General features: G+C 38.9%; 1 protein-coding gene and 1 non-coding gene across 2 annotated transcripts in view; both read right to left on the reverse strand.

The window, feature by feature from the left end:
- Positions 1–498: 498 nt before the first annotated feature.
- The window catches only part of CAPZA1 (capping actin protein of muscle Z-line subunit alpha 1), a 50,314-nt gene continuing 23,445 nt past the window's right edge, over positions 499–27,367 (reverse strand). Inside the window, exons 2-10 of the mRNA XM_003810701.5 lie at positions 24,811–24,874; positions 22,614–22,665; positions 18,420–18,483; positions 17,410–17,616; positions 13,000–13,079; positions 12,320–12,398; positions 4,966–5,037; positions 2,516–2,578; positions 499–2,130 (exon numbers count right to left, since the gene is read on the reverse strand). Coding sequence (XP_003810749.1) covers positions 1,990–2,130; positions 2,516–2,578; positions 4,966–5,037; positions 12,320–12,398; positions 13,000–13,079; positions 17,410–17,616; positions 18,420–18,483; positions 22,614–22,665; positions 24,811–24,874 — 822 coding nt within the window. The 3' untranslated portion in view covers positions 499–1,989. The remainder of the gene's footprint in view (positions 2,131–2,515; positions 2,579–4,965; positions 5,038–12,319; positions 12,399–12,999; positions 13,080–17,409; positions 17,617–18,419; positions 18,484–22,613; positions 22,666–24,810; positions 24,875–27,367) is intronic.
- Positions 19,400–19,500, reverse strand: LOC112438671 (small nucleolar RNA U13). The gene has a single exon (XR_003027049.1). It is a non-coding gene; the product is annotated as a small nucleolar RNA U13 (small nucleolar RNA).

A 27,367-nucleotide genomic window follows, 5' to 3' on the forward strand; every position in this document is an offset into this window, starting at 1 on the left:
GGGAATTTGAACTGGCCTTGGATGGAGTACTTGAAGCATAAAAACTCCCTCTGGTTTTCTTTTGGGAACCAGGATAAAAGCCTCTCCCACAAGTTTGTAGCTAGGCCAGCTAAGGAGAGGAAAGCAGCATTTCAAGATAACGCAATGTGAAATATTACCAAGTTTAAGGCAGGGATTCTTTCATTTCTACTTCTGCCTAGTGACTACAACTGTACTTGGGCCTTGCTTTCTGAGTGACAGGTACAGAAGACAACTACATTTTTCCCTTTGAAACATGGGTAGTCTTTGAGTGAAGAGCAGTATGATCCATAGACATTGCTCACGCTTTAAAAAGCTGTTCTTTGCAAATCTGTGGATATTCAGAGTCTATAAATAGTTGAAGGTAGAAACCAATTTTAGAAACCCTAAACATTCCCAACATAAGATCAAATACAGCTGAGTATCTTACCTTGAGAACCAAGGCTGAAGCGATGAATCAAAAAGGAGAGACTCAGACAATTTTACAACAAAACAGGTATATTTCTATTAGACTACCTGATACAGAAGATAGTGTGGTATGGATGGATAGTATGAAGGACAAATAATACAAATATATTTTATTGAAATAAACAAAAATGCATACACAGCTCAATGGGTCACTTGGAACAAACTGTTGCTTGACTATATTACTGAGCAGAAACAAAACGGAAGCACAAACACCTTTCTTTTTTTGACATGTATCTGGAGATAGGTAGGAAGACACTACTTGGTTTTTTAAAAAACTGACCTTCCCTTAAGGCCTGGTCATAGAAGTGTAAACAATGTAAATGAATCCACCATTACCAGTTGTCATATCATATCTATGTCACCTGTGTATTCTGAGATTACACACATACCTGCCAATATACCTGGGAAAGGTTATTTTATCACAGTTACACTTGAGTTCTTGGCAGGCAGGACTGAGGAAGAGTAATTTGAAAGAAGTTTTACATCCTATTTAGAAGAAATCACTAGTATTTCCTTAAATAACAGGTTACAATAGAAAGATACTGCCTGGAAGTTATCCTTTCACTTTGGTTCATTTTTAGTTTTTCTTTATGATTTACATAGCTGTTTAATTCATTTGCTTATAGTACAATCCTGCCATAAAGTATTAAAGCACAAGATACCTATTATTCCTTCAACATCTGCATTTTTCAAGTTTTATACTCTACATCCACAGTACGTCAGCAGTTCTTGAATGTTTAAAAAAATAAATGGGTAAAATGCTTCTAAAAAATGCAGATGTTTATAACTACAATGGTAGTAACATGGGAAGGAGACAATGAGAGAAGGGATAAAAGCAAACATGTTCATGTGCAGGGAATGTGGTTCAAGTCTTTGGATTTAAAAACAAGTTCCCCAGAGAAGCTGGCACTTCCTTTGCCCTCCAAAAAGGACCTGAAAAGTCCCAGTCCAAACTTTAGAAAATTAGTTATGAGATGCAATAAATGATGATCAAAGCAGTCAGAGGGAGAAGGATGAATGTGTCTTCCATTTAGCTAGAGACTGTAGCATAGCCTCTTTAGGTGTTGGTGGATCAGTAAAAACGACTGAAGTACCAGAAGTGCTTGGAAGGATAGGGGTAGAAAGTAATGACCATAATACCTTGTCTAAATCAGTAGCAGGGCTTCATGGCTAGGAAACTTTTTTAAACAGTAAAATGTCATTAGGATAGATCACTCTCTCACCAACATTAAATGTGGCAGAATTAACCAAAAAAAAAAAAAAAAAAAAAAAGAACAAAAAGATTTACACGTAGATATAGCAGTAACAGAAAATTACAAGGCAGAGAACACAAAAGAATCAAGACAACGCTATAGGTTCAACAGTATTCCATGAGGCTAGAAAACCGGTTAACTTTGAAAGCCCTAGCAAAATATCACTCTTGTTTATAAATCACTTATTTATCATATGACCACACGTTGAATCCTTGTCTTTCCACATACTGAAGAATCCTACATTCAGCCTTTAAGCATTCTGCATTTCTTTGCCAATCTTGTAGCTGAGTATCTTGTTCCAGTCGATTTTGGTGCGGGTAACTGGAAGCTGCCGGCGCAAGGCCTTGAATGTGGTATCTGACATTGTTTGATAGTTTTCACTAATTGCTGTCTGCAATAGATAATTGAAGATGAGTTGCTTGAACAGAAATGGGGCTGGTTGTGAACAGAAAAGTAATGCTATAGTCAACGGATATGCTTGAGTCCCCTAGGAAGGATAGACAGGATATATTATTTTCAATGAGCTCCTCTCCAATCTCTGAAGTAGGTCAAGAAGTTCACCTATATTATTTCTAAAATGAGGGCTACAGTCCCAAGCAATCCTCAAACCCTGACTGTAAGCAGAATGCCAACTTGGAAGGTCTGCAAAGTCTCCACATTTAGTAAAACTGAAGAGCATGTATATTTACATTAAAGGACACAAGGCCTAACAAAATATGCTAACAGCAAAATAATAAGATAGTAGATCTAGGAAAATTAACTCCAAATCTTCTTACCTGATACTCATTTTCTGCATTCTCTATGATTTTAATAAACTCCTTGGCAGTCTGGGCTTCATTCTAATGAAGGAAGGAAGAAGGGGAAAATCAGATTTTTTTTTAATGTGTAAGCAGTAAGATCCTGAAAGTAAGTCCATCTTAACTAACATTTGTATAACAATTTCTAGTTTTCCAAGTGTTCCCATGCCCACTACCCTCCTTTGATTCTCACAACAACTCTATGGAAGAGACTATGTTATAATCATAACCCCCATTTTGCAGATGAGAAAACAGAATCCTCTTAAGCAACTTGACCAGAATTATACAGCTTTTGAATGATAAAGATGGGATCTGAAATTAGGTCTTCACCAAAAAAACCCATGCTGTTTCCACTCTACCACAGTACGCCCAAAAGACATCATCAAGTCTTGAAACCTTGACGCCTTGAAAATATTTCTGGTTTAAAATGGTATGAACAATGCCCTTGGACACATCAGTCATATACATAAGCTCACATATGCCTTTATTTGCCACTTATGATGTTAAACTAGCCAATCACATTTTGTACTACGTGGTTCAAGTCTAAAATGAAATGAATCTCCCTCTTCCTGTTACCATTAAGTACAAAAGAATTAAAGGGAAGAGGGTAGGATTTAATATCTAGAGCTGCAGTCCTAAGACAGACTATGAGGTCAAAACTATTTTCTACTTTCATAATAATACTAACACAAAGTTATTTGCCTGTTTCACTTTCACTCTGTAATGTGTGTATGATTTCCTAGAAACTACATGATGTGTGATGACTTTATCACTTTCAGGGATAATGAAAGGTATGAAGCAGAGGCCAGGTACAGTGGCTCATGTCTGTAATCCCAGCACTTTGGGAGGCCGAGGCAGGTGAGGTCAGGAGTTCAAGACAAGCCTGGTCAACATGGTGAAACCCTGTCTCTACTAAAAATACAAAAATTAGCTGGGCATGGTGGCGGACACCTGTAATCCCAGCTACTCGGGAGCCTGAGGCAGGAGAATCACTTGAACCTGGGAGGTGGTGGTTGCAGTGAGCCAAGACAGTGCTCCAGCCTGGGCAACAAGAGCGAAACTTCATCTCAAAAAACAAACAAACAAGCAAAAAACAACTAATATCACAATAAAGTCCGCCATCTTTTAATACACAATTTGTGAAGACACAGACTAATGCCATTCTTCCCACTATTTTTTTCTTTTGATTTGGAAAATATATTCACAAAGATGTTACTTATTAACAAGTAATGGGTTTGTTATCATTATTTTTAATTAACGAATAGTTTTAACACTTCTTAGTTTTATTTCTTTCTTTTTGAGACAGGGTTTCATTCTGTCACCCAGGCTGAAGTGCAGTGGCACGATCTTGGCTCACTGCAGCCTCAACCTTCCTGGGCTGAGGTGATCCTCCCACCACAGCCTCCCAAGTAGCTGGGACTACCGGAACTCAGCTGATTTTTATATTTTTTTTGTAGAGACAGGGTTTCACCGTGTTGCTCAGGCTGGTCTTGAACTCCTGAGCTCAAGCTTTCACCTGCCTCGACCTCCCAAAGTGCTGGGATTACAGGTGTGAGCCACCACTCCCGGCCCACACTTCTCAGCTTTAATTTTTAGTGAGGTAAACATTGATAGATCTAACACATAAACAAAAACTCTTTGGGGGTACTCAATAACTTCTAAGAACTTAAAGAAGTAATGAGACTATCAAAGAAATGCAAGAACAAATCATGTCTCTTCTTTCAAGGTATAGAACACAATAGTGGCCAGGCATGGTGGCTCACACCTGTAATCCCAGTACTTTGGGAGGCTGAGGCAGGGGGATCACTTCAGTCTAGGAGTTTGAGACCAGCCTCAGCAACATAGAGACCTCATCTCTACCAAAAATAAAAAAATTAGCTGGGCATGGTGGCATGCACCTGTGGTCCCAGCTACTTGGGAGGCTGAGGTGGGAGGATCGCTTGAGCCTGGGAGCTCAAGGCTGCAGTGAGCTGTGATCATGTCCTTCCTTGCACTCCAGCCTAGGCAACAGAGTGAGTTCCTGTCTCAAATAGACCACCACCACCAAACCACAAAACATTCTAATTGAATACTCCTAAAAGTGTTGTTTCTCTAATGATATAAATGCAGCCCTATAGGATGCAGTTTGGTAAACTTTCCTTGCTCTTGGTATTTATTGATTGAAGGTATTGCTGTCCTTGAGTAACTATTACAATTGAGAGAGCGACTAAGAAGGACATTTGTCTAAAGTCATAATCAATATTGCGAGTCAAAAACTGTGAACTAATATATGCTGGTTGGTGGTAAGAGGCACTAACAGAAGTGGCCAAAATCAAAACATTAAAAGCAAACTGAATTTCTACTGGCAGAATCGGCACTCAGGATCAAAACTAATTTTTTAAAGAAAAACGAGACACGAGTAAGACAGACACTAAATATTCCATACTCACCGAAACAGTTAGTGAATCCTGTACATCTTTATGACTAACCAACTGAACATTGCCATCTTCATAATAGTGAACCTGTGTGAGACAATGTTTGAGCCTTTTTAGGGGAAGTTCATAGAGAAACCTGTTATTTAGGACACAAATCCATGCTTTAAGCTATCTTTAAGTTGATGAGCCATTTTACCAACTCTGAACAAATAATTAATATAAGCAGTGGTAATTCACAATGGTGGTTAATTAATCCACAGAACACTTAAGTTTAAGAACGCTTTTTCCTTAGCAAGGAAAACTGATTATTAAGTTCAAGAAACATTTATTACATGCTTTTCACATTCTAAGCACTGTGCTAGGCATTGTGAATACAAAGGTAAATGAGATCCCACTCTTAACAATATTAAAATAATTAAAGTTATTAAACATTAGTTTTTCTCTGTGAAAACCAAGGAATTTTAATGGATCCTCATACCTAATATTTGGCACATTTCTCCATATACATTATCATCAATATTGGTAAGCAGAACTGACCAGGTACAGGAAAAGTCACATTGAGGGTTAAAGACAGGACAGAAAAACAAATATTTTATTGGTAAATCAGATATTTTTAAAAAGTAAGATAAAAGTAGTTCTGAATATGTAAGGTAAAGTGAAGTGCTACAATTATGCAAACAATTAGCAAAAAGGAGAAGAGACTAACAAGTCAATGACATTTTAGGTTAAGTTTTGGCAACTTAAGATAGGTTTAGTCACCTTGACAAGGCTACTAATTGGTCATACACAATAGGATGAGGGTATCCTTTTGTGCATTTGAATAGGATCTTGAAAACAGTAGTTGTCACCTAAGTAGACAGGTAGAGAATGACATCTACACCAAGGAGATAAAAAAGTATAACAGAATGGAGTATAACTGGTTTAATTTGGAGAAGAACAAAGAACTCACTGCATATGAATATGTGTAAAAAAGGAGTGTGGCAGGAGACATTGCTATGAAGTGGAAACACAGACTGTGAAGAACAAAGCACCTTATAAACCATGTTAAGAATTCAGACTACTCAGGAGGCTAAGACGGGAGGATCACTTGAGGCCAGAAGTTTAAGACCAGCCTGGGCAATATAGCAAGATCCCCATCTTAGGGAAAAAAAAGAATGCAGATGTTATCCTATTATAGGAGACACACAGGAAAAGGAATGTTTTAGAAAGATTATACTTGTGCTATGAAGAAAATAAAACGAAGGAGCTGCTATTGGAGACATAATGCCAGAACAATAGTCCAGGTAATGCCATTTATCTAGTGCTATGATTTTAATGTTGGTACCTTCCCAAAATTCTTATGTTGGACCAATATGCAATGGGATAATATTAAGAGGAGGGGCCTTTGGGAGGTGATTAGGTCATGAGGATGAAGCCTTCAAGGGATTAGTGCCGTTCTAAAAGAGGCTCAATCAAGCTCTCTTGCCACTCTTCTACCTCATGAGGACAGTGTTCACCCCTTCTGTCACGTGAGAATGCAGAAGGTGTCACCTATGAGAAACAGAACTCACCAGTCACTGAATCTAACAGCACCTTGATCTTGGACTTCTTAGTCTCCAGAAGTATGAGGAATAAATTTCTGCTAAGGTATTTCTGCTAAGGTATACCAGTCTAAGGTATTGTGTTATAATAGCTGAAACAAGGCCGGGCGCGGTGGTTTATGCCTGTAATCCTAGCACTTTGGGAGGCCAAGGCGGGCGGATCACTTGAGGTCAGGAGTTCGAAACCAGCCTGGCCAACATGGTGAAACCCCATCTCTACTAAAAATACAAAAAAAATTAGCCAGGTGTAGTGGCAGGCACCTGTAATCCCAGCTACTTGGGAGGCTGAGGCAGGAGAATTGCTTGAACCCAGGAGGCGGAGGTTGCAGTGAGCCAAGATCATGCCACTGCATTCCAGCCTGGGTGACAGAGTAAGACTCTGTCTCAAAAAAAAAAAAAACAAAAAACAAAAAACACAAAAAAACCCCAAACAAAGACATCTAGTCTATGCTACCAGGAGATATTTGAACAAAACAGAATGTTTTGAGGGATAAAGCAGAAAAGGAAAAGAGAAGAACAGTAATCTTCACTTACTTCATTTCACTTACTCAGTAGTCTTAGCTGTAGGAGCTATTATTTATTAAGCCTTTACTATGTGTTAGACACTGTGCAAACACTTCACTATTACTTATATTCCCTCATTTAATCCTTTTTTTTGAGACAGAGTCTTGTTCTTGTCGCCCAGGCTGGAGTGCAATGGCACGATCTCGGCTCACTGCAACCTCCGATTCCCCGCTTTAAGTGATTCTCCTGCCTCAGACTCCCAGGTAGCTGGGATTACAGGCACCCGCAACCACGCCCAGCTAACTTTTGTATTTTTAGTAGAGACGAGGTTTCACCATGTTGGCCAGGCTGGTCTCGAACTCCTGACCTTGTGATCCACCCACCTCGGTCTCCCAAAAGTACTGGGATTACAGTCATGAGCCACTGCGCTCGGCCACCACATTTAATCTTTACAAAAACTCCTATGAGATGAGGACTACGACTAACCCTATTTTACAGCTGAGGAAGCTGAAGTTTGCCTTGAGGCAGTTATTAAACAATAACTTATCCATGTTCACACACCTAGTAAGAGGAGGAGCTAGGATTTGAATTAGGTCAAATTCCAGAGCTATCCAACATATGTAATACCTCCCAATGCTATGTTTTGTCGAAAAGTTAGAAATTCCTTGATCTGGGGAGAAATAGTGTCTCAGCAGGGGCTTACTCTTTGTGGATATCATTAGAAGGGCATAACTAACAGTCAAGCTTCATCTAGGCAGAAAGCTATTTGCAACAAAAAGACTTCCCTGGACAACAAGAACCCCCTACCTATCCTTGTTTAAAGGACAAAAATAAGTATCTTTTTTTTTTTTTTTTTTGAGACAGTGTCACGCTCTGTCGCCCAAGCTGGAGCACAGTGGCTGAAGTCGGCTCACTGCAACCTCTGCCTCCTGGGTTCAAGCAATTCTCCTGCCTCAGCCTCCCACGTAGCTGGGACTACAGGTGCGTGCCACCATGGCCAGCTAATTTTCGTATTTTTAATAGAGATGGGGTTTCACTGTGTTGGCCAGGCTGGTCTCGATCTCTTGACCTCATGATCCCCCTGCTTTGGCTTCCCAAAGTGCTGGGATTACAGGCGTGAGCCACCGTGCCCGGCAAGTATCTTCTTGAATGAGGACAAACAGCTGGCTCTATCCAGATGGGCAAGAGAAGCTAGATTTTCCATACCCTCTCTAAACCCTGAAATTTTACCTTTTGGCTTTCTAAGAGGTTAAAGAAGAAAAGACAATATAAGAATCTACTGAGAACAGGCATGGTGGCTCACACATTTAATCCCAGCACTTTGGGAGGCCGAGGTGGGCAGATCACTTGAGGTCAGGAGTTCGAGACCAGCCTGACCAACATGGTGAAACCCTGTCTCTACTAAAAATACAAAAAAAATTAGGCAGGCATGGTGGCGGGTACCTATAATCCCAGCTACTTGGGAGGCTGAGACAGGAGAATCACTTGAAGCCAGGAGGCAGAGGCTGCAGTGAGCTGAGATTGCACCACTGCACTCCAGCCTGGGCAACAGAGAGAGACTGGAATCCACTGGAGACAAGATGAGAATCCAATGGAAAAGAAGGGTGATAATAAGAACCACTAATACTTACATGTAAAATCAGAACAGCAAAGATGTGGGCAAAAAAGACTGGGCTAAATGATGATGACATATAAAGGTTAAAATCCCAATAGATAAGAATATTTAAAATACAAGTAGGTCACCATCAAATATCAGTTTTGTTTGTTTTTTCATTAAAAAAACTAGAGGTTCAGGGACTGAAAAGAACATTCAAAAGGGGAATGAGCCAGGTGCAGTGGCTCACGCCTGTAATCCCAGCACTTTGGGAGGCCAAGGTAGGCGCATCACGAGGTCAGGAGATCAAGATCATCCTGGCTAACACAGTGAAACCCGGTGTCTGCTAAAAATACAAAAAATTAGCTGGGCGTGGTGGCATGCGCCTGTACACCCAGCTACTTGGGAGACTGAGGCAGGAGAATCGCTTGAACCCAGGAGGCGGACGTTGCAATGAGCCAAGATCGTGTCACTGCACTCCAGCCTGGCGACAGAGCAAGACTCCATCTCAAAAAACAAAACAAAACAAAAAGGGGGCAGGGGGGAATTATTACAAACAGGATGGGAGATATTTAAAAAAAAAACAACAGATCTGGCCATAGAAGAAACAAGAACTTCTGTATTTCTCAGAACTTGTCTAAAGAGAGGAGGTATGCAGAGCACATTCTTTTTGTTCGAGAATAAAGACTATACAATTAGTTTGAACTTCTGTTATGTTTTTTAATTAGGACATGGAAAGGAATATAGGGTAAGGTCAATAAGCCTCACTGTTTTTGATCTCAATGAAAAATTCTAGGGCCAGGCGCAGTGGCTCACGCCTGTAATCCCAGCATTTTGGGAAGCTGAGGGAGGCGGATCACAAGGTCAGGAGTTCGAGACCAGCCTGGCTAACACAGTGAAACCCTGTCTCTACTAAAAATACAAAAAATTAGCCAGGCGTGGTGGCGGGAGCCTGTGGTACCAGCTACTCAGGAGGCTGAGGCAGGAGAATGGCATGAACCTGGGAGGTGGAGCTTGCAGTGAGCCGAGATCCTGCCACTGCACTCCATCCTGGGCAACAGAGCGAGACTCTGTCTCAAAAAAAAAAAAAAAAAAAGGAAAAATTCTAAAAAATATTAATTTCATTACCTAATACACTAATGTTATTATAATTTTTAGAAATTAACCCAGCCTGGGCAATATAGTGAGACCCCGACTCTACAAAAAAATAAAAAAAGTTGGCCAGGTACAGTGGTATGTGCTTGTAGCACCAGGTGCTTGGGAGGATGAGGTGGGAGGATCATTTAGTTGAGGAGTTTGAGGTTGCAGTGAGCTATGAAAGCACCACTGCACTCCAGCCTAGGTGACAGAGTTGAGATACACCGTTTCAAGAAAGAAATTAAGCTCAAAACTTATGTGTTCTAAGACCTTTTCTAGGTCTCATCTGCTAATATGAAAATGGTTCAATTAACTAACACAAATTTCAACATGATTGTCATCAACATAAATCCTCAGAAATTGTTGCCTTCTCAGAACGATGTTTTTGCCTATAGACTAGCCTGAAAGGCTAAATATCTTAATGACTTTTCCAAATAATTCTCACTCCAAAATTTAAAAGATATGTAAATGAAATAAGCTTTCCCCAAAAGTGTGCTCAATCTGTGCTTAAGAAGGTTTAAATGTGGGTCTGTACACTGGGCTGTATTTTGAATCTTACCATAAATTATCACCCTTTGTGATGTGTGCTCTTATTTTATAGGTTTGCACTGGCAGAGCTAAAATACAAATGGCTGTTTCCATCTAGAAACAAAGTAAAATTTATTTACCCAAAATTTACAATAAGCTTCTACAATGCTGATACCATGGTTCTAGGAAGTTAATGCTAATGCCACAGTTACAAGAGATCTAGAGTGTTAGGCTACTAAGATATTTTGTTAACAGAAACAGAACAGTATGCTGTCTTAGGTTGCACCTTCCCAGAAGGAGACCCCAAGACAAAGATTAGAGAAAAAGCAGTTTATTCAGGAGCGAATCTCACAAAGCTATAGTAGGGGACAGAAGAAGTGGGACACAGAAGGGAAGGAAGCCTTAGAGGTACGTTTATGAGCAGGTTACAGCTGTGGGTATTGGGCTCCGGAAGTCTAAACAGAACGTGCTTCAAAGTTGTCCTACTTGAGGAAGCTGCCATATTTATCTATCAACTCTTACATATCACTGAGGGCTTCTCCTAGAGCTGTGAACTCAACATCAGCCTGTCTCACCTGAGTTGGGCATGCTCCTATGGCCAGGAGCTACTTGTTGCAGGAAGCTATAGGTATATATAAAAAGAGCAGATTTACTTTTACAGAATTTATTACCTATGCACTTGATTAAATTAGAGCATTAAAAAAGACAACTCTTGGCTGGGCACAGTGGCTCACCTGAGGTCAGGAGTTCAAGACCAGCCTGGCCAACATAGTGAAATCCCACCTCTACTAAAAATACAAAAATTAGCTGGGCGTGGTGGTGTGTGCCTGTAATCCCAGCTACTTGGGAGGCTGAGGCAAGAGAATTGCTTGAACTCAGGAGGCAGAGGTTGCAGTGAGCCAAGATTGCACCACTGCACTCCAGCCTGGGCGACAGAGCGAGACTCCTCCTTCTCCTCCTCCTCAAAAAAAAAAGACAACTCTTGGTAATTGTTGTTAAAGCACAGCTTCACATAATATAATACAGGTACGATTAGGTACTGATCTTCTCGGTTACCTGTACCTATTCTGACCTTACAGTTAGTGAGGCTTAAATATTAAATCACCCTGAGTTTAGAAAGTCAAACCTCTGCTAGGATATTAAACTTCAATCCAGACAGGCATCAAATGAGTTAACAGCTATCTTATTCAGCTGCCTGTCTACCCTGACATCAGCATTAAAAATCTACTTCTGGGCCAGGTGCAGTGGCTCACACCTGTAATCCCAGCATTTTTGGGAGGCCGAGGCGGGTGGATCACCTGAGGTCAGGAGATCGAGACCAGCCTAACCAACATGGAGAAACCCCGCCTGTACTAAAAATAGAAAATTAGCTAGGCGTGATGGCGCATGCCTGTAATCCCAGCTACTCGGGAGGCCGAGGCAGGAGAATCACCTGAACCCAGGAGCCAGAGATTGCAAAGAGCCGAGATCACGCCATTGCACCTCCAGCCTGGGCAATAAGAGCAAAACTCCATCTCAAAAATCAATCAATCAGTCAATCAATCAATCAATCTACTTCTGCTTGGCTATTTATATTCCAAAACACCTGCCATTCTCTCTAGTTATAATTTTTAGGAATTAACCCAGCCTGGGCTGGGAGGTGGAGGTTGCAGTTAGCTGAGATCACATCACTGCACTCCAGTCTGGGTGATGGAGTGAAACTCTGTCCCCAAAAATAATAATAATTATTATTATTAATTTTAAATCTTTCCTAAAACTGCTGTTTGATAATTCCTAGTTATATCTTATGTTACCTTTGAAGGAAAAATAACAATAACCATGTTGCCATACACTCTACATACTATCCTTTATCAACTCAGAATAGCTCTCTCTGTTTACCACCCCAAGAAGGAGGCTTCTATTTCTATTCACTGCCATCAGTCTCCCTTTGCATCTACACATACTTGGTCCTTATTTAATACCAAAGCAACCTGCACATGTTTTAAAGATGTGAAGTTTTAAGTCTATAAACGTGTTGGAATCTCACCTGAATCTTAAGCACGCCAACCACCTGGGCTGTAGGTGGTGTGATGGTGAACTTCCACTCTGATCTCCAACGACCATTCCTATTAAAACACACACACAACATTGCAGAATTAGCAATAAGCACAAGAAAGAGGTGATTTGCCACTGAGGTACAGAAGTTGGGAAAGAGGGGTGCAAAAAAAGAAAAAAAAAAAAAAAGAGAGAGAGAAACTGTCATTTCCAGTTTGGCAAACCCAAAGCTCTGTCTACTCAAATATAAGTCTGGATCTAAGTGGCCTGACCATAAGCCTTTTCTAAGTTATTTTGTCTTTCATTTTTCCTTTTTTCCCTTGAAATGGAAAACCATGCCTATTCTGCTCATGGGAGGCTCTTCCAAAATCAGATGAATAGGCTGCTGAGTTACACAATTAACTCAAGTAGCAGTAACCCTAAGCCAAGTAAAACTCAGATTTTCAACAGGGCACTTTACTAATCACTTGTTCTCACTCAAAGTAAGAGTAACTTTTAAAGGAAAATATAATTATAAAACCTCAGAACTGTAAGGAATCTAAATCCCTCATTTATAGATGGAAAACTGAAGTCTGTAAGTTAAATAATTATTCCAAGCTAGTTGGATTAAAAACCAAGTCTCAACTGCTGGTTTCTTTCAGATGTAAATAGAAGAGAATATCTACTTCTTACCAGAAGTTTTTAGGCTGAAACTGGTGGCTTTCAATACATGCAATAATAGTCTGTTGCCCATCGATAGTTTTAGCATAAACCTATTGTTGGGAAAAAAAATAGTTAAAGACTCCAAACACTTTTAATTTAAACAACATGCATTGTACAAAAGCAGAGTGTTAAATCCTTGGGGGAGACAAAGAATCACATAAAATGAGCTTAGAACACAATAGTGCACATGGGATATGAAAACAAAGCAGAACATGTTAGGTTCTACCAGAGACAGTGATACAATGAAAAGAGAGGGAAATACTGCTCTTGGTTTGGGGTACAAGGCGGGTGCCATTTAGGCTGGGTCATACAAGACAGATGAGATTCTGATAAGCAGAGACTGAAAATAAAGGCAAGACAGGAAACTAAGGACTTGTTCAGTGAACAAGACTGTCAGGTTTAAAGGGTGTGTGTGAAGTGGACTAATGAAAGACAAAACAGGATGGTAGATTTAGGTCATGTAATAGTAGATGTAAAGTAAGAAGTTTAAGATTTTATTCTATAGGCAATGGAGAGACAGCAAAACATGACTAGAACTAATATTGTGGGAGAATAATCAATACTGGTATTCAAGATAAAACGAAGAAAAGCTGAAGCTTGGTTAGGAGGCCACAGGATTAATCTAGGCAACAAGTCAGAGTTATATTAATGGGAATGGAAAGGAAGAGTTGCACACAGAATGTAGAAGTACAATCAAAGTCTAGCAGTATATTGCAAATGATGGGCAAAGGAAAGAAGGAACTCAAGAGTGACTAAAAAGATGGTGGTGTCATTAACAAACTGGAAATTACAGATGGAGATGTCTAGTTAGTAGTTAGAAACACTAACTCTTCTTTAGTGTGGGAGAGGTGAATGGAAATGCAATCACCAAGGGAAAGTAAGAAAAAAAAATAGTGCTTTATAGTCCACAAAATATGTTCTTACATGTATTTTCTTTTTCCTCTAATAAATCTGATGAAATACAGTGTTATCTACAGATAAGACGTTGAAGTTCACAAAGCTTCTTGCCTAAGGTCACTCAGGAAGTGGTAAAGGTAGAATCCAAACCCACTGTTTTTGTGACACCGAAGTCTGTGTTACTTTACCTGCATTAAATGAATTATGAACTTTGGGGGAACATTTACAAAGGTAGGGGGAAAAAAGAACTTAGTATAGAGTAAGAATAATTAGGGGGCTGGGTACAATGGCTCACGCCTGTAACTCCAGCACTTTGAGAGGCTGTGGCAGGGGGATTACCTGAGGTCAGGAGTTCAAGACCAGCCTGGCCAACATGGTGAAACCCCATCTCTACTAAAAATACAAAAATTAGCCAGGTGTGGTGGTGGGCACCTGTAATCCCAACTACTAGAGAGGCTGAGGCAGGAAAATCGCTTGAACCTGAGAGGCGGAGGTTGCAGTGAGCTGAGATCATGCCACTGTACGCCAGCCTGGGCAAAAAGAGCAAAACTCCATCTCTAAAAAAAAAAAAAATTAGGGGTTGCTGACAGCAGCCTAAGTAAAAGATAATTTCTAGATGTGGTTGATTGGCTTCAGTGTGAAATGCCATTCGGAAGTCATGGACAAGGAAAAGGACACTGGACCAGGTAACTCAGGAACCATTAGTAAACTCAGAGCAGTTTCTGTAGAATGGAGACTAAAGTAAAAAATTAAAGGGTTCAGAAGTAGATAGAGGAAATGGCATTAGCAGGCAAAGAATATGTACTGACGTGGTGGTGATGCAGAGAGAGATGAGAGAAGGGAAAAAGTGGAGAAGAGGGAGAAAGGGCAAGGTGGAAAGGGCAGACAAAGAAGGAGAAATAGGCCGGGCGGCTCATGCCTTGTAGTCCCTACACACACACAACACACACAGAGAAAAATTAGCTAGGTATGGTGGTGTGCATCTGTGGTCCTAGCTACTTGGGAAGCTGAGGCGAACGGATTACAAGGTCAGGAGTTCAAGACCAGCCTGGCCAACATAGTGAAACCCCGTCTCTACTAAAAATACAAAAATTAGCCAGGTGTGGTGGCAGGCGCCTGTAATTCCAGCTACTCAGGAGGCTGAGGCAGGAGAATCGCTTGAACCCAGGAAGGGGAGGTTGCAGTGAGCCGAGACCACACCATTGCACTCCAGCTTGGAAGACAGAGTGAGACTCTGTCTCAAAAAAAAAAAAAAAAAAAAATTTCTGTCAGTTTCAATCCTTACAAAACATGGGGGATTAGATGCCTGTCAGAGGACAATGAAAAATGTTTGGAACATACTATGTAGAAAATGTGATAGGGAATAAGGAGATGAAATTACGGACTACTAAGCAGGTCAGCTGAAGACACAGACATAGGATACTTATATACAGCAGACACCATCACAACAATTCCATGACTTTCTGTAGGTCATTTGATAGCTAAGGACACAGTAGGGTTATTTGGTGCTGGAGCTCTCCAAATTAAGAATGGGTAGTGACAAACTTTGAACAGGTAACAAACAATAAATTCAAAGTATATTTAGGATTAAACAGTCAATTTCTAAATGGGAGTCTATCATGTCTCCCCTTTGCAATACTGGCTTCCCAACAGGAATTCTATACTTGTCCAGTCCACCATAATGGGTATTCTCATTAAAAAAAAAAAAAAAAATCAAACATAATGACACCTAGCCTAACATTCATCTAACATTTATGTAGAGCTTACTTTGTGCCAGGCACTGTTCCAGGCATATATTACATATATTACTAATTCATTAAATCTTCACAACAACTCTATGAGATAAAAACAATTATTTCCATTTTACAGTCAAAGAATTGAGGCACAGAGATGTTAAGTAATTTACCTAAGGTCATACAACTAATTAATTGGCAGGGCCAGGAATCAAACCAGTTAGTAAGGCTTCAAAGTAGGTGCTCTTAACTGTATTCTAGACTGCCATGTAATTCATCATCATTGTATATTTAAAATATTCTAGTGAAAATTGCTGATTTTCCCACAACAAAAAAAGATAAATATGTATAGAAATCCATGTTATTAGCTCAATATAGCCATTCCACAATGTATACATATTTCAAAATATCATGTTGTACATATCATATTTTTGTCAATTTAAAAATAAAAAATATTCTAATCAATATTTTTCTTAATATGCCATAATTTTATAAAGGAAAAATAATAAAGCCAAATTTATCTATTTTTACAGTCGAGAGGGAGTAAAAGAAAATTAGGCCAGGTGCAGCAGCTCACGCCTGTAATCCCAGCACTTTGGGAGTCCGAGGCAGCTGGATCACCTGATGTTAGGAGTTCGAGACCAGCCTGGCCAACATGGTGAAGCTCTGTCTCTACTAAAAATATAAAAATTAGCCAGGTGTGGTGGTGGGCACCCGTAATCCCAGCTACTTAGGAAGCTGAGGCAGGAGAATTGCTTGAACCCAGGAGATGGAGGTGACAGTGAGCCGACACGGTGCCCCTGCATTCTAGCCTGGGTGACAGAGTAAGACTTAGTCTCAAAAAACAAAAGAACAACAACAACAACAACAAAAACAACAACAAAAAGAAAATCACTCCTGATTAAAAAAAAATTGTTTGGTTTTTTTTTGTTTTTTGTTTTTTTGAGACAGAGTCTCACTCTGTTGCCCAGGCTGGAATGCAGTGGTGTGGTCTCAGCTCACTGCAACCTCCACCTCCCTGGTTCAAGTGATTCTTGTGCCTCAGCCTCCTGAGTAGCTGAGACTACAGGTGTGCACCACCACATCCAGCTACTTTTTGTATTTTTTAAGTAAAGGTTTCACCATGTTGGCCAGGCTGGTCTCGAACTCCTGGCCTCAAGTGATCTGCCCACCTTGGCCTCCCAAAGTGCTGGGATTACAGGCATGAGCCACCATGTCCAGCCAATTGTTTAGTTCTAATAGTTTTGATTACCGAATATAAACATCTAAACTATGTAGAAGTAGTTTGTGTAAAAATGCCTATATCAAAAAGCCGTAAATATGAGCAATAGCTCTCTCAACAATCTTAGTATACCATTTTTTCTCCACGTCCAAACCAAAGACCTTTTAGATCTGGGTAAAAATACAAACAAAAAAAAAAATTAATTTAAAAGGTTAATTTTAAAAAAAGAAAGAAAAAAAGAAAAACCAAAGACCTTTTTCTGATGGGTGTAAGGCATTTTTCATAAGTCAAATGTGAAAACAGAATACACTGATACCTAAATTTTTTGTGCATTGGGATTTTAAAAAGAAATTTTCCATATAAAAATTTCATTTATACCCCTTTCCAAAATGATTTAGGGAATAAAATGCAGAGGAGAAGAGAGCATGGCTAAGAAGAAAGTAGGGATGTTTGGTAGGCCAAAGCCTCCAAAGGATAAGGTAAATATAAGAAAACACTCTCTGATAACGAAGCACTCAGATACTTAACAGTACAGAAGCCGTTGGAATAATGGTCTTTCACATAGGCTCTTAAAGCACTGTCACAGGATTCTCTCCAAGACTTCAGACCTCCATCTGCTTCTTCTGGCTGGGGGTCACTTGCTTCTTTCCGTAAGTGGTCAAATTTAAAGGAAATTTTGTTTCTTGGATCTAAAAATCTGCTATTACCCAGGTCACCATGCTCTGTAATTAAGACCTTCCAAAGAATCATTAAACATATGAGTAACTGTAAAAAAGACAATTCTTACTGCCTTTTATGAAACACATCAATAAAAATTCTGAGGCAGTTAACTTTTCATTTAGTCAGATTTCTTTCATATTAATTTTTCAACCAAGTCCCGTATTATTAAGAATATTGTATTTATGAATAAGTCAACTTTAAACTACAAAATATCTCCCATACTAATAATATTCATTTCTTGGTTTCTAATATATACTTATACATAGCTATATATGTACTTTATACATAGCTGTAATAACTTTTATGTACACTTTTGTGTTTTTTTCACATATTTTTCCAGAGTCATTATGAAACTTTAGGGCCATTACACTTAGCATTTAAAATAGGTAATACATTCACATGGTTCAAAAATGAAAAAATACACAAAGTGAACTGTTTTCTCACCCCATTTCCCAACCACCAAAATCCTAAAGTAATAAATAAGTAGTCTAAATTTCAGGAGGAACACCTCTGTTTTTCCATTAAATATAATGTCTGTTGTTACTCTTATCAAGGAGAATTAAAGACAGCTGGAAAACCTGTAAAACTTAAATACTTCCATTTTCACTGTTCTTGTTAAGAGGCTGCTCTCCTTTCTTGTCAAAGAAACTGCTAGTGTTATGAGAAAGAGAAGAATATCCTAACACGTAGAGTACACACAAAAACTATAAAAACTAAGACAAATTTATTCAGCACCTGGTTCAGACATCTGCTTTGGTTTCCATTAATAGGATCTCTACTATCTGCCAGGCATAGCCTGTCTAAAAGGCAATTATTACCTGATCTTCATATCCTTCTATCTTCACAGGCGTGAACTGATCCATGTTATACTGGGCAAATGCACTGTTTTTTTTTAAAGTTTTTTTTTTTTTTTAAAAAAAAAAAGGAGGGAGAGAGAAAAGAATTATGTGTAAATAAACACAAAAGGTGGTTCACAGAATAATGAAAGGAAATGTGAAAATAGTACCCTGTACTTTTCCCTTCTCCCCAGACATCCAGTGTTAACATAATGCCTTCCAGCTTTCTGAAGGGACTCCTCTCCACGGAGATCTTGGAAGCTCCTTAAACTCTGAAATTACCTTTTCCTCTCTGCTCCTGAGCTCCAAAAGACCTTCTGCTTAGACAATTCCAAAGTTGGTTTGTTTTGAGATAGAGTCTCACTATGTTGCCAGGCTGGCCTCAAACTCCTGGGCTCAAGAGATCTTCCCATCTGTTTCCTGAGTAGCTGGGACTACAGGTGCACACCACCACACTCGGCTAATTCCAAAGTTTGAAGCAATCTGATTATTGTGAACTGCCAACAATTTTAATCATTTGGGCAGAAGCTTTCAGTAATTCAAAAGAATCCCCCATTGATACACTATTTTGGAAATGATCTTTTTTCTTGGCTCTCAAAGTCACGAGAAACTATAATTAAATGTCAGAAGGCATCTGACATGCGAAGAAGGTGAAGTGAGAGTTGAGCATGAGTCAAGTATAAAAGTAGAGCCTCAGGCACAAAGTAGTTATTTTTAAAACAGGAATGCATAAATAATCAAAGTACATGCCTAATATTACTATTTGTCCAAAGCTTGATTTTTAAAATTCTGCATTTTTAATGGCTCTCTAATACATTTTACAAAGCTAAAGCAAAAGACAAGATAAAAGAAAGATGGAAATAAGAGCTACACTTATATTCTTAAAAAGTATCAGTCTTCTCACAGAATTCCCAATTTTAACCTATTAAAATAGACTGCTAGTTTTTTTTTTTTTTTCCCCATGTCAGACAGGTAATGTGCCAACATAACAAGGTTTGAGGGAGGCACATCTCACACATGCATGTGAAAACTCAACCATCACACTTATGAACTACAAAAGGATGGAGACCACTAGTTTTAAGCAGTGGTTAAAACTAGGCTTTTCAAGATAAAGCAAAGTAACAAACATTTAAACTTCTTCAAATATTTAAAGCTTTTTTTTTTTTTTGAGATGGAGTTTAGCTCTTGTTGCCCAGGCTGGAGTGCAATGGTGTGATCTTGGCTCACCACAACCTCCACTTCCCGGGTTCAAGCAATTCTCCTGCCTCAGCCTCCAGAGTAGCTGGGATTACCATGTGCCACCATGCCCAGCTAATTTCTGTATATTTAGTAGAGACTGGGTTTCTCTATGTTGGTCAGGTTAGTCTCGAACTTCCAACCTCAGGTGATCTGCCCACCTCAGCCTCCCAAAGTGCTGGGATTACAGGCATGAACCACCGTGCCCAGCCTCTAAAGCTAATTTTCAATCTTATTTTGTTAAAAGTTATTACTGTATATTTTGTGTATTTATTTTTTTGGGGGGTGGGGGTGATGCAGTCTCACTCTGTTGCCCAGGATAGAGTGCTGTGGTACAATCTTGGCTTACCGCAACCTCTGCCTTCCGGATTCAAGTGATTCTCCTGCCTCAACCTCCCAAGTAACTGGGATTACAGATGCGCACCACCACACCCAGCTAATTTCTGTATTTTCTTTAGAGATGGGGGGGAGTCTCACCATGTTGGCCAGGCTGGTCTCGAACTCCTGACCTCAGGTGATCCACCCACTTTGGCCTCCCAAAGTGCTGGGATTACAGGTGTGAGCCACCACACCCAGCCAAAAGTTATTACTGTGTTTTACTCCTTAAAACACCACATCCCCATGTAGCAAAATTAATCCCAAACACATTAGCTCTTCAGAAAGGATACAATTTATTCATAAGAAGTAGAATAAATGTTAGTTTAAAAAAAAAACGAGTAGGAAGTAAATATTTTATTCTAGTATATGTCCTGAGACTATAGATTACCAACACCAACACCAAAATGTCCTTACCTTTAATTCCATCTCAAGTAAACAGCATCTCCATTTTACCAGCTGCCTAAGCCAAAAACTTGGGGTGATCTTTGATTCTTCTCTTTTTCTCACACTTCACATCCAGTCCATCAGTAAATCTTGTAGGCTCTACTTAAGTACATATTCAGAATCTGACTCCTTCCCACCACCCCCACTGCTACCACTCTAGTCCGACCAGTAGCATCTATCCCTGAACTATTCTCATTGTCTTGGAATTACTCATCTTACCTCAGCTTTTGCCCCTCTACACAGGAGCTAGTGATTATTCTAAAATATAAGTCTCATTATGTTATTCTCTACTCAAAACAATCTTACTTCCTATCTCTGTCAGAATGAAATTCACTCTTTAACATAACTTACAACACCCTATTTATTCCAGAAGCGCTGGAATTATCTGGGGATGGTTCTGGTGGCCAGAAACTGGTGGAAATCCAGGAAAGATGGTAAATCTTAGCTACTTCAAGCCCTTCATTTTATACAGACTGAAGGCAATAATTATGATGATGATTATGAAAACATTAATTGAGCAGTTACTATGAGGACTATGGACAAGGGACTGAAATGCTTTAATACAGAAATAAAACTGAATTTTTCTTCTCTATGGAAAATCAAATATTTGGGTCCAGGAAAATTCTCTTAACAAGAGGGTTCCCCAAGAACCTATAGTCTATAAGAACCAGAATAGTTATAAATACAAAGCTTTAGTGTCAGTGCAATTAAAGAAAATGAAGTATCTGAACTACATACCAACTTCTCTTAATCTTAGCCAAAAGGCCGAGAAGCTACATACCAACTTCTCTTTGGTTCTATTGGAAATAGGATAACAGGCTTTAGGTTGCAATGACACTTGGGTGATATTCAACATCCACCCCTTTCAGCTTATCAAGTGATGTACAGAGCATATTTACTGTGGGTAGTTCTCAAGGATAAAACTGGGACCAATATGGCAGGCAAATTGAAGAACTTGCCTTGTGAGATTGTGAATTCCTTATTATTAGAAGCATTCAGATTAGATAACTGTCTATTGACAGATGTTGATGAGATTCTTTCAGTGAAAAAAAGTAGAGAGGAGTTAAACTAGCAAATCATGAATGTCCTTTTCTATGGCAGATTCTATGAATCTAAGAGAAACCATCATTAGAGTATATCTCCGATGTGAGCCTAGCTTCCTTAAATCAATGTATAATTAGGGTATCATTCACGATGACAATTACAGTAAAGCTGTGCAAATTCTACGTTTGCAGAATCTAGTCCCAAAATGAGTTCCAAAAAAGCAGCGTGGACAGGGCAGATTATTGTTTCCCAGGCAGCAGCTCTTACAACTGTTTTCTATGGCTAAAATCTAAACCAATTATATATCATACCCAATGACTTTATGATAATTATTTGTTGCTCTGCATCAACATGTCCTTGTCCTGTCTCCCCATCCCTACCCACTCTAGCCATTATCCAACTCTTTACAAAGGAACTCTGAGCCAGTTGGGTAGACAGCAACTGAAACAGAACTTTGTGTTGAAAAGTAGAGTAGTGATAAAGCCAGACAACAGGGAGCCTTGAAAGCTACAGCAAGTTTAGATTTTATTATAGAAGATATCAAAAAAAAGAGGCACCACCGTAATATTTTTGAAGGCAAGGACACAATGAAAATATTTTAGAAAGATTAATTAGCTTCAGAGTGGTAAGGAGTCAATGACTAGGTAATCTAATCATGCTTTTATCTTATGGTTAATTTTAACTATTAAGGCACTTTATTAATATTTGCTATTCTTAAACATTATCATTCCTCACTGGCAGATCATTCCTATGTATAGCTAGCTGTTTAAAAAAATTCAACACGAACTAGAACAACTATAAAGGAAAACCTAACAGCTAACATTAAACTCTGCTTTAATCGGGCAAATGTGGGCAGAAATAAAAACTAGTTCATATATTATAGTAAGCTTTGAGGAAGTAAACAACAATTGGGGGAACATGTTTTCTCCAATTAAAAAAAACAACGAAAATTGCTAAAACCAACTGCTTTACTCTGAAGTATTTTAAACTTTGTTTTCAGGGTGCTAGTTTACTGTCAACATAGTTTATCCAATGTTAGAGTAACATTCTAAGTGGATTTGGAAAGATACTTACTGTGCTGCCCCTTCCCTGAGGAGATTGTCATTATTAAGTAGTAGCCGAACATCTGAGGAGGAAAAATGTTACAATGTTCAGTGGAGGATAAATTTGAGAAATTTTAGCAGATTTCTAGATTGAATTTTTAAATGTCAGGCTTTGTAAAATTAGTCTTCAGGTGTACTATATGAGTAGAAATTCTAAACATGCAAATAAAAAGATGCTAATGTTCACAGATTTGTGTACAATTATGTGTGCTATATAGTCTCAAGGAACTTTATAGCAAATGAAAAACATGGTTTACAGAAAGCTACAGTTAAAGAGTGTTAATTCTGTATTTAAATGAATCCTTTAATATGAGCATAGATTAAGAATTGCAGGCGTTTCTACAACATCATATCAAGAAAGCTGGGCACAATTCAGTCAGTAAGAGTGAAATTCTTAACCTTGGAGAATCTAATGTGGGGTCTACAACCTTTTTAAAAAGCTGTGTATCAGAAGTCTAGTCACCTTTTTTTTTTTTTGAGACGAAGTCTCACTCCTGTCGCCTAGGCTGGAGTGCAATGGCGCAATCTCGGGTCATTCCAACCTCCGCTTCCCCAGTTCAAGAGATTCTCCTGCCTCAGCCTCCCGAGCAGCTGGGATTACACGCACCTGCCACCATTCTTGGCTAATTTTTGTATTTTTAGTAGAGACAGGGTTTCACCATGTTGGTCAGGCTGGTTTCGAACTCCTGACCTAAGGCGATCTGCTCACCTTGGCCTCCCAAAGTGTTGGGATTCCAGGTGTGAGCCACCACGCCTGGCCTGTTAGTTAAGAATTTATCTGAGCTAAAGTTCAAGAAGAATTTTCTACTGAAAATTGAAAATTTTGGCCAGGTGTGGTGGCTCATGCCTGTAATCCCAGCATTTTGGGAAGCTGAGGCGGGCGAATCATGAGGTCAAGAGATTGAGACCATCCTGGCCAACATGGTGAAACCCCATCTCTTCTAAAAATACAAAAAATTAGCGAAGTGTGGTGGTGAGCACCTGTAGTCCCAGCTACTTGGGAGGCAGGGGTTCCAGTGAGCCAAGATCGCGCCACTGCACTCCAGACTGGCGACAAAGCAAGACTCCGTCAAAAAAAAGAAAAAAAAAAAAGAAAAATTCAACAGGAAAATTTATTAAAAATGTTACTAAGAATTTACATTTAGTCAATGTAAAAGACTAGAAAAAGGCTGCATTTGTTTCCTTCGCTGTTGGTGCTCAAAATCCACAAACAATTTTAGAAAAAATATCTTGATTTACTTCTATTATATCTTATACTCCCTGAAGCAAATGTTTATGTTTCTCCTAGTTACACTTTTTCCAATTTTAGCAATAAAGATTATTATTGACTGTTCTACCATCTGGGCCAGGTACAAAGGAATATCATACAGTTCCTCTCGAGTAGCTAACTTTCTAATATAAAATTAGAATCTCAAAATAAATGTTTGCTAAACTGAACCAAGATGCACAACAATTATTATTTTGCTTAAGGCATCTTTAAGACAAACTTAATAACTTAAAATGGGATTATGATTATTTATTTCACCATGAAGTTTAAGATGCTCCATCACATTTTCCATCTTGTAAAATGTATTAAGACAGCAGATACTATGGAAAGTTGTAAATGTATTTAATTGTGGTTCCCCAACCTGCTGCGATTCAGAATCACCTGGTAAAGAACTTGATGAAATACAGATTAACCAGTTCCACCTCAGATCTAATGAATGTGAATCTTGAGGGGAAGATAAAGTTGAATCTGCATATTTAATAAGCTCCCCAGATATAGTCAGTTCAGCCCCACTGGCCCAAAAAAGTGTTCCATATCATGTGACTTCCTAAGTGAAAGCAATGAAGAAAATTAAGCTATGATCTATAACGATAAAAATAAAACTATGAAAATAATTCAGTATTGTTTCTACATTTATTGATACTAATCTGCATTAAATCTTTTCTCACATAAGATAGGCATCCTAATTTATGGGTTAGGAGCTTTATTTTCACTCAGACCTGGGTTTGAATTCTTGCTTTGACATTTACTAACTGGGGGACCTTGGACAAGTTATTTCAATTTTTTTGAATCTTGATTTACTTAGCTATGGCTACAACAAGTCGTAAGAATTAAAACAGACAGCAAGTACTCAATAAATAATGGTAATTAAGGAGGGATTAAAATACTAATCTTTACTCACCATTGAATACTTCATTAAATTCCCCTGGGGGTGCATGAGTGATGAATTTAGCAGCTATGCGTACCTAAAGAGAAACAAAATTTACACTTAGGAGAATTATGAAGAGTAACATATAAAAGGAGAAATAATTAACAAATTATAAATTTTCATCATATCCCTTGGAAAAAATGTTCTGTTTAAACATTTACTGTTTAGGAGTCTTCAAATTTTCTTTTCATAAAGCACCCCAAAGCTGTTACTATCAATATAGGTACATTCTGATTTGGGAATATACGTGTTTTGATAAATCTGAATTCGTCTTTCAAAAACAGGATAATAGTTTTTGACCAAATACATTACATTCACAAAAAGAGAAAGCTATGATCTTGATTATGAACATTTAAGCAAAACTAAATAAAATATTAGCAAATTAAATAGTATACCAATACCAATTCTCCCAATACAAGGACGGTTCAATATAATAAGTTACTGTAACTTACAAATTAAAAGACCAAAACCACGTGATCATCTCAACTCATGCTGAAAAAAAAAAAAAAATTAACACCTACTCCAATATCATAAAAAACCAAAACTATTAGTTTTTGGTAGATATAAAATAAACGCCTTTAATTTAATAAAGGACTACCTACCAAAATTCTACAACAACCTTAATAATGAAACATAAGCAATGTCACTAACTTTATTAATTTATTTATTTTGAGATAGGGTCTTGGCTGTTGTCCAGGCTGGAGTGCAGTGGCATGATCAAGGCTTACTGCAGCCTCAAATTCCTGGGCTCAAGCGCTCTTCCTGCCTCAGCCTCCTGAGTAGCTGGGGCCACAGGCATGTGCCACCACACCTAATTTCGTAATTTTTATTTTTGTAGAGACAGGTCTCATCATGCCCAGGCTGGTCTCAAACTCCTAGGTTCAGGTGATCCTCTGGCCTCAGCCTCCCAAAGTGTTGGGATTATTGGTGTGAGCCACCGTGCCTGCCCTAAGTCATCAACTTTAAACACAAGGCAAAGATGACTCCTATCACCTCTACTATTCACCACTGTATTAGAGGGCACAAGGAATGCTATGGAAAATATTTCTCCTGTTATTCAACCTAGCCTCTGTCCTCTGCCCCCTGTTGCCATTCTCCCTTTCTGGATATACTATTATAAATGGATGATAAAATGTTAGATTCTAATCCGCTTATCTCATTGTTTTCCTCTATATTTTATCTTTTTTGTCATTTTATGATTTGTCTGGGGAAAATGCTCTACTCCAATCCATTAATATGCTCTTCATCTGTGCCCATTTTCCTGCTCCATTTTTTTTTTAAGAGACAGGGTCTCGCTATGTTGTTGCCCAGACTGGAGTACTGTGGTGTGATCATAGCTCACTGCAGCCTCCAACTCCTGACCTCAGGAATCTTTCCGCATCAGCCTCCTGAGTAGCTGGGACTACAGGCACTCATCAACAGGCCCAGCATAACAATTATTTTGACTGTTCAATTTTTAATTTCCAAGATTTTTGGTAATTCCTTTTGTCTTTTTTTTTTTTTTTGCACTGGCAAGTATGTAGAGCAAAGCAATTTATTTTAGTGTGTATACAATATCTTTATGAGGACATTAACTACTTATTTAATTTTTGTAGTTATTTTTTCTCAGAGACAGGGTCTCACTTGGTTGCTCAGGCTAGAGTGCAGTGGTGTGATCCTAGTTCACTGTAACCTCAAACTCCTGGGTTCAAGTGATCCTCCTGCCTCAAGCTCTCAAGTAGCTAAGACTACAGGTGTGCCTCACCATGCCTGGCTAATTTTTAAAAATTTTTAATTTTCTGCAGAGAGAGGGTCTCACTATATTGCCCAGGCTGGTCTCAAACTCCTGGCCTCAAGTGATCCTCCCACCTCAGCCTCCCAAAGCATTGAGATTACAGGTGTGAGCCACTGTGCCCAGTATAACTACCCATTTTAAAGTCTTGTTCTATTGATTGTTTCCTAAAAATTTAGATCCTATCCTCATTGAATTTGATTCTTCCCCTTCATGGTATTGGTTTTCCATAAATGGTGCTCTGACTTTAATTTAGTTTGCCTATTGTTTGCTGGTAGCTTGTCTCTAGTGACTACAGGGGAGGGAAAGAGTAGATTTGCTTCTGCTCATCAGGGTATGTGAGCAGTTTATCTTCTGAGTGAGCCTAAGGTCCACAGGCTATGTGGGACACCACTCTGCATCTATGGTCCCAGTGCTCATACTCAGTGCTATATTCTGAGGACAAATGCTGTTTTTGTCTTCAGCTTAGCCCAAAGAGGAGAGAAGGGAGGAGCTAAGTGGTCCAACTAGCCAGAGAGCAATTCTCCAGTTAATCTACTCTAAGACTGTTCTGGATCCTTTCCTTCTTGATTCTTAAACTGATGTAAGATCCTCCAGAATGGCTCCTATCTATTTGGCATTTGGCAATACCAATATATAGATATTTGGCAGTATCTATACATAGTAATAATGCTAGTAATGATAATAAATAGGACTCACCACAAATGGGTCTCTCAGTATAGTTCTAACATACTATGAGAGAAAGGATGAAAATTCCCT

The sequence above is a fragment of the Pan paniscus genome, chromosome 1 (genome assembly GCF_029289425.2).
Source record: "Pan paniscus chromosome 1, NHGRI_mPanPan1-v2.0_pri, whole genome shotgun sequence".
Lineage (NCBI taxonomy): Eukaryota > Metazoa > Chordata > Mammalia > Primates > Hominidae > Pan > Pan paniscus.